Here is a 16370-nt window from a genome sequence, read left to right as displayed (position 1 = left end):
ACACTAATGTATATTTGTTTGTAAATTTAATATGTTCAATAAATTGTGAATGTTGAATATTGCACACAAAAAAACGTCTCAAACACAAAAGTTAAACACAATTAAATTCCACACTGTTCCTCTCTTGAATGTTACCATGTGTACCAAGAAAAAATGTGAAAATCAAAACTCATATCAGGCATATTCCGACGAAGAACCTTATACGCTTCAAAGAGGCAATGGTTCAAATGTCCTATCGCTAACAATAATTGAGACGAAAAAGCGTAACAACACATGACACATCAGTCACTTAAAAGGTGCAAAATATAATGTGTTTTCATATAAAATATATAATGTAAGTACATGCCATATATATATTTCCTTGTAACTAAGTGCATCTTTCGTAAATGGTGATAAATGAAGCGATGCAAAAGGCTGCATTGAAATCCAAATTGTCGCTCGGCCAACGTCACGGCGTGAGGGCGTCGTTGAAACCTTTTCCAAGAGTGCTATTGGTCAGCGTCGATGCTAGGGGGCGGGGTTGTGACGACAGAGGAAGTCAAAGGCAGCAGTGGGATTAGTCAGAAAGGCAGTATTGAAGTCGAAATAACGCTGGACAATAAGGTATGTCCCGACTTTTCCGTGCTATAAATCCTCATCATCATCATTATAATGCGTACTGTGCTTATGAAACAAATCAAATGATCTGGTGCTGATCATTTATCCTAAACGAAATGATCGAACCGATGTCACTGTGCAGGTTCACTGTTTGTCTATCAAACCTTTTCTTGGCTCGAAAATGTGTTTCGTAGTCGCTCGTAGATCAACTTCAAGCGTTCTTCCTTATCTGCGAGCAGCAGGCTGCGAGATTAACACTTTCTGTTTATCAGCTCGGAGCATCACGACTTTGACGTAAAACGAATGACGACGTCCGCATGCATGAAATTGTACTAACTGTCTAGAATTTTAATGCAGTCATATGACTTCATTTGATTTCTACGATGTTTCATATGTTTCCCATCTCGGCCTTGTGTTTTCAACCCTTGTTTGTATCTCTTTGTGCGGGTTGTAGTGTCACCATGGCAACAGAGGGGGATCCCCCCCCCAACTTGGTGAAAGTGTTCCACCTGCTGGTACTCTCCTTCTCCTGGGGCATGCAGGTCTGGGTCTCCTTCATTGCAGGTGAGAAGGCAGACAATTCGACTTGGAGAAGTTGAGAAGCTGAGCGCACTCGCCTTCTCCTGATGTTTTACTTCTGGTGTCTGCAGGTTTTGCTTTGGTGCGGCAGGTGACTCGGCACACCTTCGGATGGGTGCAGAGTAAACTCTTCCCGGTTTATTTCTGCTGTCTGTTGGGAAGCCATTTTGTCAGTTTGGCCGTTTATGCCGCGTATCACCTGAGAGAGCTGCCGGACACGCACGAAACGGCGCGGGTAAAGCCGAGCAGAAGCAAATCTGCGCCGCCACACACTTACTACTTGGAGCCGTTGTTTTGTTGACCTTTTTTTTTTTAGAATCTCCTTAGCCTTTTACATCAGCCGACCGCAACGTGACCATTTGAGACTCTCATCTAAACGAAAATCTTTTTTTCCAAAATGAGATGAACGCAAAAGTAATAATAATAATGAAAAAAATAAAATAAAATTCACACTGTCTGTTGTTTAACATGTTTTTACAGGATACAATGAATGTGTAAATATTTCTAAAGTTTGCACTGCTGAGTAATTTTTCTCAGAATAATGAAAATGGATTTAAATCCATTAGAACATGGCTCTTCATATATATTTTGGACTATTGCAGGTGTAGTTGTGGCCTAGATTGGCTGTGTTGAGTATTTAGTTCCCTAATTCAGCTACGTCGGCGGCAGCGGTATGCAACGGGTGGGTGGGGGGTTGCAATGGGGCATCCACTACTTTGCCCCACACCCCGTTGATACAAACTAATTCCGGCCCCGGGCAGCGCCACTTGATAACCACAGTAATAATTTTTAAATGTTCTTTTTTTTTTCCCAAAATGGTTACCTCTACGACAGTATCAATCAATACTCTATGTAAAGAAGTTCTATTTGCTACAGCTCTCGTATTGGCGCTCATGTGTCAGTGGTCGCCGATGTATGTGTGTGTGTGTGTGTGTATATGTTATGACGCTGGCAAATGTTCATGATGTTGTCTTGGATTCTGTTCTTTTGCAGATGGCTCTGTATTTTGTGGCGTTGATGATGGCGGGTCTAAACGCTCAGCGGTTTGGTCCGGCAGCGACTGAGATTATGTTCCTGATGAGGGAGGTGGAGAAGGAGCATGGTCTCGGTAACCGGGTTGGACTGGGCGCCGAAAAGGAAGGTTATGCCAAGCTCCAAGAGCAAGACCCCAAGTATAGAGCCTACAAGAGAAAGTTTGGCCGCTACCACGGGTTGTCCAACCTCTGCAACCTGATAGGAGTCATCTGCACCACAACTAATTTGATCTACACTGCTCTCAATCTATCTACAATTTAGACATGCCGAGGTGTCAAGCTTTCATTGGGTGGTTGGATTTGTCCTTTTTGTGACCAGTCTTTTCTTTTGCCCCTTTGTCAATGAACACTTTTAATTATGTTTGTTTGTAATCGTGCAATCTGACAAGAGCTTAACATGTTTTATCATCGCTGCAATGACTGTTAATGTGCCCGACCCGGGCAGTACGGTGCAAGAGGTCGATGTGGTTATCACATCTGTTCCACGTTCTGAGGGTCCGGGTTTGAATCTCGGCTCGTTCCTTCCTCTGTGGAGTTTGCATCATCTCCTTGTGCTTGCATGTTTTTTCTCCGGGTATATACCAAAAAGAAGAATATTATAAGTTCATCTGGGACTCTTAAGTTGTCTATAGGCGTGAGTGTAAAACGTTCTTTGGGATTGGCTGCTGACCACAGTCCAAGGGTGTTCTCGGCCTCCCGCACAAAGTCAGCTTGATATTGAAAAGCGTTCTAGGAAACGGATGGATGGATGGATGGATGTCCTCGAGCCATGCCTGGGCCACGTCTCCAGAAGGGGGCGAGGGCTGAACACGTTTAACAATTACTATACCAAAGCAGCTGTGATGATTGACCTTGTTTGAAAACGGCTGCGCTTCCACTTTAAGTGACGTTGGGAGAGATCATGTCGAATATCAGGAACCATACTTTGAAACAACATTCAACTTAAGCACACAGTTTGATAGTTTGTATTTGATTTCGCCAGCTAGAAGGCCATTTACATTGACAAGGAATTGTTCAAATGCTGTGATCTTAAGTGATTCATGAGCTTTGTACGGTTTTTGCTTCTAACAAATAAAACTGCACTGTGTGTTTTGTTTAAGTAAAGCGCTTTCTTTAGTGGAAAAAAACCCAAAGGAAAGACGAGTCAACAATTTTTCCTTCCGGGGAAGGTCGCAGTCAGGAATTCATCCCTCTTTTAAGCGAAGAACAAGTTAGTCAAGTAGTGAAATCATGTTTACAGGAGTAAGAAGCTGTGTGTTCATATCATCTGTCACAGGGTTGTTTCAAATGATAACGCGAGAAAACAAATACAACTGTAAGGTGAAAGATGAAAAACAATCCTTGACTGTGGGTGTGTGAACAAGAGGAAGTACAGAAAGAAAAGAATGTTTCTGTAACGTCATCCTCATTCCGAACACAAGGAAGTGGATTGAGGCGGGTGCAAGACCGTGGTCGCCTCAGTCAGAAAACAAAGACATCCAGGAAGAGTGGCGCGATTACACTGGAGCGCCAAAACTGGGCTGTTTTGAAGTCCAGCTCCGCTTTGCACGTAGGCCTACTCTGGACATACTGTGAAGTCTATTCTACACCCCTGGGCAAACGCTCGGGTTTTGTGATGTCAACAATTTAGACCAAGACAAATCTTTTCAAAACCAATGTTCACGTACGACGCAATGTTTTTGCGTGGGGAAGCCAAAAAGAAACAACTGCGAGAATGTTGCCAGAGTGCGCACCCTCTCTTTAGTTGGGCTTGCGGCCAAGGAACCAATCCGATTCAAAGCCGTGTTGACCGGGAGGGAGTCGGCGCACACCTGCCATTCAAGGTGCCTCTGATTGACCCCCGATTAAGTCAAGTTCAGCTCTTCTACTGGTCTTTTCCTGGCATTTTTCTATTCACGTGGTGCAGCACAAGCCGACATCAGCGGGATCTCGTTGTTCGAGGCGTTGAATATACCGTGGAAGTGAAGACGCTCATCATTAAGGGGCTATGGCTCAACAGCGACAGTGTGAAGCGGGCGAGTGCATGACACCTGCTGTCTCTGATTGGCTGTTCTTCCTCAGGGCCTCTTTCCAATCATGTGAGCAATCTCGAACGTCATCTCAATAATTGGTGCAATTTCAACAATATTATGAATCTGTGTTTTCATCGACAGTTGCAACGTAGAGATCACAGTCCATCTATTAACCGTATGTACCTTTCATAATTAGAAATCTTTTAAAAAGTACATGATGTTGTAGCTTGCATCTGACGAAAAAGAAGTGACTCCCAGCTTTTCCTTGGGAGGGGGGTCTCCACCACAGCGAGTCACTCACATGATTTGTCGGTCTGACGTCACCTAACCGTGTTCATCCGGGCTTTAATAAACCCATGTCCCGATTAACGTCACAAACTCATTTTTAACCGCACGTGATATAATACTTACATTGGCAGTGCTTCACACAAAGCCTCACTCTCTTACTGCAAATTGATTGGAGGCGTTTTTTCCTTCTCAGCTGCGTCCGTGTCACGTCACGCGACTCACAGCACTTCGGGTTCGATCGTAGTTACGTCAAAATAAAAGCATCGGTTTCAAAATAAGAGTCTAAATGAACTCAAACTCGCGCGATGGGCAGAACAGTGCCCGCGGGCCGGATTAGACCCCAAGACGGGCCGGTTCCGGCCCGCGGGCCGTGCGTTTGATACTGGGCAAAACTTGCTTTCAGAAAGAAAAACACCAAGTACAATTCAATGACGACAAACAAAACAAAATTCCATTGTCAACCCACAAGGCCAAAAATGGAGCCTAATAGCAATTGTGCTATTCTATCACTGCAAAGCCTGAAGGAAAACTTTGGGAAGAGGCTCAATTCTCACGTGAGTCAACAAAGAGGGATTGCCCCAAAAAAGGCCCCAGCATTGCTCATGGACGACTGATGAAGTGGTTTGGAGTCACCGCTGTGCCCGCCAGCCCGCCCGCCCGCCAGCCAGCCTGCCGCTCTTGGCGCACGCGCACGCGCAAAGCCACCCAGCCTCAGGTGGCTGACGGTTGCTGCGTTTTCTCCGCCACACGCGAGCAACTGGGAGCGGAAGCAGACTGCCGTCGTCTCGCTGCGGTCAGTGGACGTCTTGCTTGCTTTCTTTCTTTTTTTTTCTTTTACCGGGGGGGGGGGGCTACACCCGGCACATTTCTCCCAACGGCGCCGAGTTTGGTTGACTTCCTTATGAAGGTATGTCGTTCACTTCCTTCCTTTGCCCCCCCCCCCCAGGCTCAAGTGACTTTTGTCTCAGTACTTTTGTCTCATCTTATCCTGGTGAGGGTCGCGGGACCCCCCCCTCCCCCCCAATCTGACAGCCTCATTCGCAGGCAGCCGCTCACTTCTTTTGACCGCGTCGTGTTTTGTGGTCCCGGAGAGAACGGAGAACTCGCGGCTCTTTTTCACTTCATTTCTTGAACGCTCTTTTCGACTTGATTGCTTTCTAGACATCGAATTGGTTTTATTTGTCCTTACATTTCATTGTTGTTCTCGCTGTTGTAGTTTTCTTTTAAATCCATTCAAAATAATGAACCCGATGAGGCTTTTACAGGAGATGCATAGTTTGCGTTTTTTTTTTTACTTTTAGTAAGTCTAGAAAATATTTAGCATCCCACTTTGTGCTTGAACCCAGTCCACATTTTCAAAATGGATTTATGACACTCATTCTAGTCTCCCATTGGGAAATCCACAAATGAATGATGGATAATCAATATTAGCGGCATAACTGGGGGGGGCCCAAAATCCAGTTTGGCTCAGGGCCTCGTGTCGGCATGGACTTGCAAAAGTGGATCGAAATGTATTCGCCTGCGGGCAATGCGAGCGGTGCAGCGTCAACACGATTGACATGTGACTGGGTTTATACCTCAGGCTTAGGATGAGCTCCTGGGAATATAGGAATGTGAGGGAAGGTGGCTTTGAAAGTGCTACGGCCCTTAGGCATCATGTGATTGGGGGAATGACAAAGACTTCAGAACTGGAACTTCTATTCCATGCTCTTCCTTCTCAAGCAACTATTTCGAGGTCGCGTCGCTATGATCCAGACGGACGACGAGGAAGTGCAAACTGCCGAGATCGTTACGACGTCAGCCTGTGCGCAGGCTTGCACGGGCCGGAGTGCACCGAAGACAGCAGATCGGCCGTAGGAGCTCAACGTCTGGGCGGCATTATTCTGCTCGGCGCAACTCTAAATCCAAACGGGAGTTCACAAAATGCACCGCACATCCCAACAACCCCTCTGGGATGTGCATCATTTTCCGGATCTGTACGAAGCTCGATGTTTTTCTTGGGCAAAGCTCAAAGGAACTTGCTCGTGCTTGTGTGTTTGCACAAATAAAAAAAACGAGCTCAACGACATTACATGCGCACATTGTTACTTCCATTTCTCAGGAACAGCGATAATCATCTCGGATCATTTTGGAAGTTTCAGAAGCCGGAAAGCCAATTCATATGGATGATCGACTCAACTTGCACCCACCTGAAATGAACCACGTTCACTGCGAATGTGAAGTTTCACAAATAGGTCGCAACGTAACAGGAGCGTTAAGCCAATCTATCATGTCAGCATATTAGCGGCCAGTGAAATAAGTGAGCGGACCACATGCGCGCACACTAAGTGCTTTCGGCAGGTGGAGTTTCTCACTTCTGTGTGATACAGACATCGCTCTTGCGCTAGCGGCTTCCTCGTGGCCAGTTAAAAGCTGAAGCGACTCGCCGCTTCGACCGCTAATGGGTATGGTCTCCACGGAGACGGGTCCCCTCGGAGGGGCGGGCCGCGCCGATGGATGGGCCGTGTTTGTGCGGGGGATGGAAGCTACGATAAGCAGTGCGGATACTTTTCCTCCTCGCACCGCGCGCATAATAGGGCCTGCTGACGGACAGATGGCCGAAACATCCTGTAATTTGAGAGCACGACTACCACGTCACTCTCGCTCAAGTCCGCAGCAGCACGATAGGACTGTCGCCGAATCCCTAATGCACGGCAGTGTTTGGACTGCCGTCTGCAAGAGTGCATCGGTTGGTTGGTGTTGCGGTTGCATTTTGGAAGTAGGTCAGGAAAACGCTTTGTTTGGAATTCGTCAAACCTTCATCTTTACTACTCGAATGAGGAATTGAATATGATCAAATATACCGTATTGCTCACATTTCCAGAATACGCAGTTGAAAGCAGCCAATTGAGTGAATGTACATGCTAAAAATGAACGGAACAAATAATAAAAGGAACATTGTTGGATAATCAAAGGATGCTACAAACATTGTACAAGCATTGCAGACGTCTCAGTATAGTAGTTGTACTCGTGATAATAGTAACTTTAGCAAAGTTGCTTCTGCCGATGCAGATTTACTGTCATCCTTTGCTCGCCGGACTGAGGTCGCTCTTGAGCACGCTGCTGATTAAAACGAAGGTGAAGCGTGTTTTTGGAGACAAATTCAAAATGGTATTACTTCACCTTCAGAAGTTCCACAGATATTCAGGTCTCGCAAAGTTAGGTCCTCCGTATCAGTGATTGCAAACCATTGGTGCAAGGCGGAAGAGATCATCAGGGGCGCTGTGGGAAATTATCCAATTGCACTTATTTGCTCAACAATCATTATTTTGACAAATCTATATTTGTTGATCTATCTATGCCAGCGACGTACAATGAAAGACTCTTCCATTGGGAAGCTACAATCAGGATCAGGATGAACTTTATTGTCCCACGGGGACATTTCTTTTGAACGCTACAACATTGCTGCATATGTCTACAATCGTTCATTCGTTCATAAAGAGGACAATTCGCAACGTTAAAACGCTACATACGACAACCGACATAACCGCTGATCATATTGAATATGCTTGGACAGAAACAGGCGGCAACAATAAGGAAAGAAGTAATGCAATCAAATATGAAGTCAAACCCACCGAAACAATAAAACCATGTCATAACTCATAAATAGGAGGCGATAGTGATGACATCTCGCCACGAAACAGTTCAACGGGGCCTGGTTGTTCATCGCGCTCTACGAAGGAAGTGGAACCTTTGAGATAGTTTCGTACGTAGCAAGAATCGCATCTCAAAGATTTGTGAGTACTTCGAAGAGTCGGGCCGCTCAATTCGAGGTGGTTGGGCGACAACACCGCTCGAGATCCGTGTTTTCCCCCCCCGACCTTTTAGCGATTTGAAATCAAATGTCATTTTCATTTGAAACGGGCTATTGAGTGGGTGTTGATCTCAAGCCACTTCCACCAAATTCAACCATGTGCACCACCACCGCCGGTTCGTCATTTGAACGTTTCCGTCTGCCCTCTCCAGATGGCGTCAAATGATTCGCGCCTCCAACAGCCGCCGTCCCAGAAGGATGCCGCTGACCAGAACTTTGACTACATGTTCAAACTACTGATCATCGGCAACAGCAGTGTGGGGAAAACCTCTTTCCTGTTCCGCTACGCAGACGACTCCTTCACCTCAGCCTTCGTCAGCACGGTCGGCATCGACTTTAAAGTCAAGACAGTCTTCCGCAATGACAAAAGGATCAAACTGCAGATCTGGGTGAGGTTTTTCTCCTTCCGTACAAATAGAACACACAAACCGGTTTGCAATTTCAAACCTGTCTCAGCAAATGTTTTTTTTTTTTTTTTTAACTCTGTGATCCAAAAACTTCATCTGACCTTCTCTGAACTTTTGAAGGCACACGTGCAACACTTCAAATGTTTCGTACTTTTCGCACAACTTGAACAAGGAGCCGAACAGCAAAATTCTACGACTGGACCAATACAGTTCCTGGTTCATTTAGAATTTGTAGTTACACAATCGTTTTCATCACGCCGTTCCGATTTGGACACGGTGAGATTAAGACGACAACTAACTGTTGCAAGGCTTCAAACGGGACGTTTTCAGAGGGAAGTGGCACAGAATGTCCTCAGCGGGTTGCGGCAGAGACTGGAAGAGTCACAGAAAGGCACGGACATTTAAACACTTCTCTTCTGTTCAGCTCCTTGTTAAAGAACAGCAAGTTGTGTAAGCAGCGAAACATACGTGCGTTCAAAAGGTTAGAGAAGGTCAAATGAAGTTCCCCTCGAGAAGCTGTAGTGCTTTCTGAGCGCATTCTGAATTTCCACCCGAAAGTTGAATATCCCTAACTTTTGGTGAGAAGTGAATTTTAAGATTATTAGATGATGGAGATTCTTATTCTTATTCTTATTCTTATTTTGTATAGAACAGGTCAGACACAAGGCAATTGAAGGTGCTTCACACAAGGCATAAAAGGAATCAAGACAACACTTAAAATAGGCCCATTTACTGAACACAACAGAAATCCAAAGTCCCAAATGGAAACAAACAAAACCAAGATTATAGAATGAGATAAGATGAAAATGAAAACAATAAGACTAGTAGTACTTGAGTTGTAACTCGGGCCAGATGGCAGACCCGTCCTGAAAGGTCGAGGTCCATCCAGATCATTGCGTGCAATCACAAATGCACCCTTCGGCGCTTTTTTAGCCCGAGAGCAGCGGGGCGAGTCGGACGACGGCATTTCGAGACGACATCCTCGAAAGTAAAGCGCTCGTGGTTTTCCACGGACATTCGGTCGTACGCCACACCCTGGTCGGGCATCCAATACAAAGGTAGTAAGTTGAACCCGAGTCATGTCAGCCTTTTTTTCCCAACCTGAACCTGCTCGTTTGGAGTCCAACCCTCAATATCGCTTCTCGAAAAGAAATGTCCCGAGTTCACACCTTAGACACACGTCAATGTCCAATTGCGTCCGGGTATTCATTTCAGGAGTGTTACATTTGTCTGTTCATTTACATTGATAAGACTAATCAAACAGATGATTCACTTCAACTAGTAATGCGTGAGCCGCTGCAATGATGACGACGATGACGCCCGCACCAAAACACACACTCGCTTCGCTGGACACGAACATGTGCTTTTGTGAAAATGCATGGAGAGAATATGCCCAAATGGCTGCAAGGTAAATGCAGTTCAGTTAGAATGCGGGCTCACTTGTTTTGTCGGTTTCATGGCACACGGACCGGTTATTTCCCAAGTTCAGGAAGCCGAGTGAGGAAGTTCGCTGTCAGCGTGTGGCGGAGAGTAGACATCATGAAGATATACTGCAGCATATCCTGTATTTAAAGGGGCGTGGACGTGTTTAAATAGGAGCACGATCGAAATGTTCACCGTCAACTCTCACGGAACGCCGAGCCTGCCGGCTGCCAGGCTCTCCTTCGCGCATCACGGAAACAAGATGGACTGATAATGCGCCGCATGGCTCACGCGCACACGCAATGTTGACATGCCTTCTCTTCGGCACGGCGATCTCTGCGCAAACACACGCCTTTCACACACAGAGCATAAACAGCACATGCGGTTACTGGAAGGCGAAAGAAGATCTCTGCAATCCTACGCTGGTGGCGATGCCACCGGGCACCCTTCAATTGTATACCAAACACGATGTTTTTACGTACCCGAGAGTTCCCCAAAAGGCTGGCAACCGTTTCCATTGATTTGATGAACTGATTTGCGTGTTTTTCTTCTTCTAAGACCGACCGGCCTCCCCTTTGATGAAATAATATTGCTCCATGTTGAGCGGTGTGCTCAGTGAGGTATTCATTCAGCAAAATAGCTCCTTTTTGCCAATATTCTTTGCAGTCGTGCAGATCTGCTGCAGGGATAAACACTGGAAACGTTGCTTTCTTCTGGACTTAAGCCCTTTCTGACACGGGGACTCGACATTCTTCGACTAAAACCGGAGGTCATGTTTTTACACTTTCATATAGCGACAGCAAATGAGATGTCTGATGTCTGACGCAGTTCAGTTTGGCATCGCGGCAAACGCAGTAATGTGAATATTGTTGAATGGGTATACTTAAAACAATATCTTTTCAAGAATTGAAATAATGAATGAAAAATACCCTTATCGGTTCAAGTTCCAAATTCACATTCATTTGATAAAGATACAAACTCCAAATGTAATCTAATCGGTGGGATCCGATCTTTATTATTGTCGGCCGTGCAGCGATCCGAGGTGTTTGTGATGTTCGGGTTGAATGCCCCAATATGGCGACCGATTCTCAAATCTGCGCATTGTCATCAGATCAGACGCCTTTATTAGAGCTCGTGTATTGGATCTCGTGCAAGTATTGCGGGCGGCTGTGCGGCACATTGCGTATTGTTCTCTCCCGCGGGCGCTTTGTTGGGCAGCCCGTAAAAACACGCGTGACGTCGGGAGTCTCTTTACTTCACACGTTACATGGCAGACAAAAGCTTCATTTTGAGGAAAACAACGCTGTCGACATTTGCCCTTTCATATTACAGCTAAAGACTAGCTCAGAATCTGAATCAGAATCATCTTTATTTTGTTTTAAGTATGCCCCAAAAAAGGAATTTGTCTCCGACAGTCGGAGCCGATCGAGTACGACGATTGACAGAGAACGCTTTGGAGGCAGTAAAAGGTCGCTCGTGATCTGGTATGGCTGTATGATATCGGGGGGACGACACAAATGTCGCCTGATATCTCGGTGGGGGGATGGAGCCGATCTTTGTCTGACCACACCGCAGTCCTCACTGGAATTGAACATTCGTAACCCTGACCGCCCCCGCGGTTACCTGGACAACCCGCTCCTCTCCTCCGCGTCGGGAGACGTCAAGCGCACACGACCCCCGTGCAAATCAAAGGCGTTACTAAGTAACCGAGTCCCGCTCGGTCGCCCTTGTTGATCTTTATTTCCCATGTGCGCCCACAAAACCATTTGGAACTGGAAAGTTGCGTCGGCCCTACAAGACGTTTGGTCCTTATTGCTCGCAGCAACCGGTGTCTCAACAACACAGAAATGGCAGAAGAAATGAAAACATAGCCATTCCCTTAACACTTATCTATCGCCACGATATTGTTAGTGTGTACTATTTGTTTAGGTGCTACAAATGAAACAACAGTACGTGTAAAGCTCGCGGCAATAAACACAGTTGTCCACTGAAAGGAATCCCGGCTATGACCGTCGCCTGTCGGAGTGCCCTTGGGCAAAATGCGGAACCCCAAATTGGAAATGAGAAACTGTTCTCAGTTCCCTTCGCTGGTGACACAATGGAAATGAATACGCATTCGTCATGGTGAAGATTTGCTTTCATGTACATACATTGACAAGACGTACAATTCCAAAAATTGCTTTTCCGGAACAAAGTGGACAACTGTACTATATCGTACTGGATTAACGGCTTGGGCGCAAAGTTTGGACAACGGTGCTCCCTTGTGGTAAAAAAAGTCTGTTGACTTTTGAATAAACACTGTACAAAACATCCATCCCTCCATTTTCTGGAGCGTTGCCGGAGCCCATCCCAGCTCTCTTCGGGCGGGAGGCGGGGCACGCCCCCAACCGGTCGCCACCCAATCGTACAAACAAACAAACAACCATTCGCACTCGGATTCACACCTACGGGCAATTTAGAGTGTCCAATGCACGCATGTTTTTGGGATGCGGGAGGAAAGCTGAGCGCCCGGAGAAAAGCCGCGCAGGCACGGGGAGAACACGCAAACTCCACACAGGCGGGGGCCGGGTCCCGAGAACCGTGAGGCAGATGTGCAGCCTGTACATACAAATATGCCTTAGAAAAATAACACTGATTACCATCCATTACTATCACTACTTGCAGTACATACTGAGATGTGTTAGGATTTTTGTTAATGTACATTCAAGAAAAACAAACTCAATACGATACAGTACAATTTTGCAAACCACAAAAACAATTCTAAAAATAAAGTATTAAATGCACACCTCAAAACATGATGATCTCTCTCTCTCTCTCTCTCTCTCTCTCTCTCTCTCTCTCTCTCTCTCTCTCTCTCTCTCTCTCTCTCTCTCTCTCTCTCTCTCTCTCTCTCTCTCTCTCTCTCTCTCTCTCTCTCTCTCTCTCTCTCTCTCTCTCTCTCTCTCTCTCTCTCTCTCTCTCTCTCTCTCTCTCTCTCTCTCTCTCTCTCTCTATATATATATATATATATATATATATATATATATATGTGTGTGTGTTAAAATGCAGGACACAGCAGGACAAGAGCGCTACCGAACCATCACCACAGCGTACTACAGAGGCGCCATGGGCTTCCTGCTCATGTACGACATCACCAACCAGGAGTCCTTCAACGCCGTTCAGGATTGGTGAGTTTTGAGATTGCATATATTCAATAATTGCTTCTGTTCCTTTTGTTTTGGTTTGAAAATATGCACATGAACGTTTTGTTGTATTTTGTCGTCCGCTCGACAGGGCGACGCAGATTAAAACGTACTCGTGGGACAACGCTCAGGTGATCCTCATCGGTAACAAGTGCGACCTCGAAGACGACAGGCTCGTGCCCACAGAAGATGGCCAGCGCCTGGCCGAGGACCTCGGTGCGTAAAACTTCACGGTTGAGAATGTTGACCTTGAATGCACACCGCCACTCTCCCAACTGTCGCCATCAGGTTTCCAGTTCTTCGAGGCCAGCGCAAAGGACAACATCAATGTGAAGCAGGTGTTCGAGCGCCTGGTGGATGTCATCTGTGACAAGATGAACGAGAGCATGGAGGGAGACATGAGCTTAGCGTCTAACCACAGGAACCTGAAAGACTCTTCTTCCGAGAGCCGAGGGAGCTGTGCTTGCTAAAGTGCACGCGCGCGCGCACTACTGCTAATGTACTCCCCTCTGCCTCGACTCTCGGAATCGCTGCTCCTCTTTCTCTCTGTTCACTGTAGCCACGCCCGACACGATAGGCCGAAAGCTGAGATGATCATTGTCACGGACACTACTAGAGTCCCCCGTTGCTCCTCGCGGCTTCTTCTCTTCTCTTCTCTTCTCTTCTCTGACACCTGGCTGGCCCGTTTGTGGCCTCAACCGACAGCTCCCGGAAGACGGCCCTGTGCTCTGTCCGCCGCGACCCGCTGCGCTCAGACATTGCACTTCCGACTAATTCGTTGGCGACATGTGGGCGTGCTTTTGCAATGCTCATGTTGCTCAGTTTTCATTGAAAATTCTCCATTATTGTGGTCGCATTTGGCAAGAGGACTCAATTACGGAGAGGGCTTTGTAATCAGTTTCCCATTTTAGCTCCATGAGGGAACCGGTGTATTAGAAACAAATAACTGTTTAGCTCCAAGTGCAGAATTTTCGTGTGGCGGATGTGTGTCACAGGAAATCGATGGCAATGACAGGAAAGTGGCAAAAGACTGTAAGACCTCGTGTGAAGTTTACATTCTGACAAAATGTCTGAAATGGTTAATACCTTTTCGATATCGTAGCCCATATGCTTCATTATTTTGGTGAAAGTCTTCAGACTGACTTGTTTTCTCCAAATAAATGCAATTTTCCAAACAACTTCTCCCACTGCTTTTGCACTTGCTTGTATTTTCGGGAGCCAGAAGACACGTGAGCGAGCTTCGAATCCATCCCGCTGAGCCGTGTCGGAAAGGTAAAGGCTGTTTGTTTGCGTTGGATTCCATCGACGTGTACGTAATGCGGTGCCCGGTTCGTGTGTGTCTTTGAGTCGTCTCGAGTGTCATTCCGTTTTCCACGAGCCTTGAGATGGTTTCATCGGGACATTGCTCCGAAGACGCGATGATGAATCTTTGGCATTCAACGGGCCGTGCAAATACGTGCCGAAGTCTCCGTTGTGTGATTTTCATGGCGATTTTGCTTCTCGGGGTATTTTCCCCAGTTGAAATCGGCACGGAGGCTGTCGATCCCCGTGAGGAAGTCGTCGTACGCCGCTAATGCTGTCGCATGACTCACCGCTGGCTGTAAATCAAAGCGATCGATCACCTTTCGGGAAAGGAAATACGGGCACTTGTGCGCTTGTGATGCAAGCTAGCAGCCTCTGCGATGAAGGCCATGAATGTCATGGCGAGTGAAACGTGCACTCAATTCGGCACACTCTGACGTGAAAATGCCGTCAGAGAGCTATTGCTGTAATCATGAGAGTTGAACTGCGTTTCTGCTCATGTTCATTTTCGATTCTTTGGGGGAGCGCTTGGGTACACCCTGGACTGGTCGCCGGCCAGACAACTGTTTACACTCACGCTGCAATTGCAGAGTCTCCAGTTAACCGAAGAGCATGCAAACGATACACAAAACGGCCGAAGCCGAAAGTGAGCACGAAAACGTCTTGTTCAATTGCTCAATCGCCAGCCCTTTGAATGTCAATCAAACGCGAGCGGCATTTTGGAAACGACTCTTGTATCGGGTCACTGCTTTGAGCGCTCTTAGTTTTTTGGACAACTGAATATGAAAAGAACATCCAAACGCCATGTGATTTTGAAAGAAAGCGCCATAAAAGAACAAATCCCCCAAAAAGTGTTTTGGCTCAGCGTTCAACGCGCCATTGTGAAAGCAGCACACTGCGGTCTCGTCTTTTGTTGGCAACCCAAAGCCGTTCTCGATTGGCCGGTTCGGTTGCGTTCGGCCGCGTCGCTGTTCGTTGCTGAGCCTCGGCGTGTCTTTGTGCTTTCGGATTATTCAAAGCGCCATCTCACATCATTCAGTTGATTTGTGCTTCAAGAATCTCCTGAAATGTATATATTCAAATAAACAAGTTCAACCTTTGTCTGCAGCTGCTCCTTTGCTCTGTCGTACTCACAACCGACGTAGAGGACACGATATAAATGAGACAAAGTTATTAAACTGTTGGCAATTGAATGGCAACATTAGGAACCGTATTCACAAACCAATGAAATTGAAATCTTTTTTGCACATTACACACTGCAGTTAAAGTAACCGTGACTTCTTCGGCCGAAATAAAGTTGACATTTGGGATGTTAATAAAGCAAAACAAATAACGGGACCTCAATCCACTTCAACAATCAATACAAACGGAATGAACGCCCTCATAAAATCTTTTGGGGTTGTGCACATCCACTGTAGTCGTTATGTCGTGCGGTTAGCGAGTACTGTCCAATATTGACCCGCATCCATCTGAACATACCTTTTTTTTTCTCCTTGTTTTATCGAAAGAAGCAGCGAAACCACACTTGGCATTGTTCTGCTCAACAATACCGATTTCCACAGCTTCCTTTTCCTGTCACCAGTTCCCTCCGCGTGGCCTCCGCTTTCGAGCGCACGCAGCTTGAATGAGAGTTGCCACGCATTCGCTATTTTCTTGCCTCAGTATAATGCACTTGCCCTCCCTCTTTCCAATGG

At 46.4% G+C, this 16370-nt stretch overlaps 2 protein-coding genes across 3 annotated transcripts; both read left to right on the top strand.

Moving 5' to 3' along the window:
• Positions 1-499: 499 nt before the first annotated feature.
• tmem205 (transmembrane protein 205) lies at positions 500-3314 on the top strand. The gene is made up of 4 exons (XM_061748081.1): positions 500-603; positions 1052-1161; positions 1248-1411; positions 2170-3314. The coding sequence occupies exons 2-4, from the start codon at positions 1059-1061 to the stop codon at positions 2470-2472; spliced, it is 570 nt and encodes a 189-aa protein (XP_061604065.1). The 5' UTR covers positions 500-603; positions 1052-1058; the 3' UTR covers positions 2473-3314.
• A 1794-nt stretch (positions 3315-5108) lies between these two features.
• On the top strand, positions 5109-14552 carry rab3db (RAB3D, member RAS oncogene family, b). 2 transcript variants are annotated; one of them, XM_061748073.1, is made up of 5 exons: positions 5109-5303; positions 8516-8752; positions 13241-13359; positions 13466-13590; positions 13663-14552. In XM_061748073.1, exons 1-5 carry the CDS (start codon positions 5124-5126, stop codon positions 13842-13844), a joined length of 843 nt encoding a protein of 280 aa, XP_061604057.1. In that variant the 5' UTR covers positions 5109-5123; the 3' UTR covers positions 13845-14552. The 2 variants fall into 2 exon arrangements, with proteins under 2 accessions (XP_061604057.1, XP_061604056.1); XM_061748072.1 differs by having other exon boundaries at positions 5255-5417.
• Positions 14553-16370: the final 1818 nt, after the last annotated feature.

The sequence above is a fragment of the Phyllopteryx taeniolatus genome, chromosome 16 (genome assembly GCF_024500385.1).
Source record: "Phyllopteryx taeniolatus isolate TA_2022b chromosome 16, UOR_Ptae_1.2, whole genome shotgun sequence".
Lineage (NCBI taxonomy): Eukaryota > Metazoa > Chordata > Actinopteri > Syngnathiformes > Syngnathidae > Phyllopteryx > Phyllopteryx taeniolatus.
The sequence above is the reverse complement of the archived record's forward strand: the minus strand, read 5'-3'. Positions and strand labels throughout refer to the sequence as shown.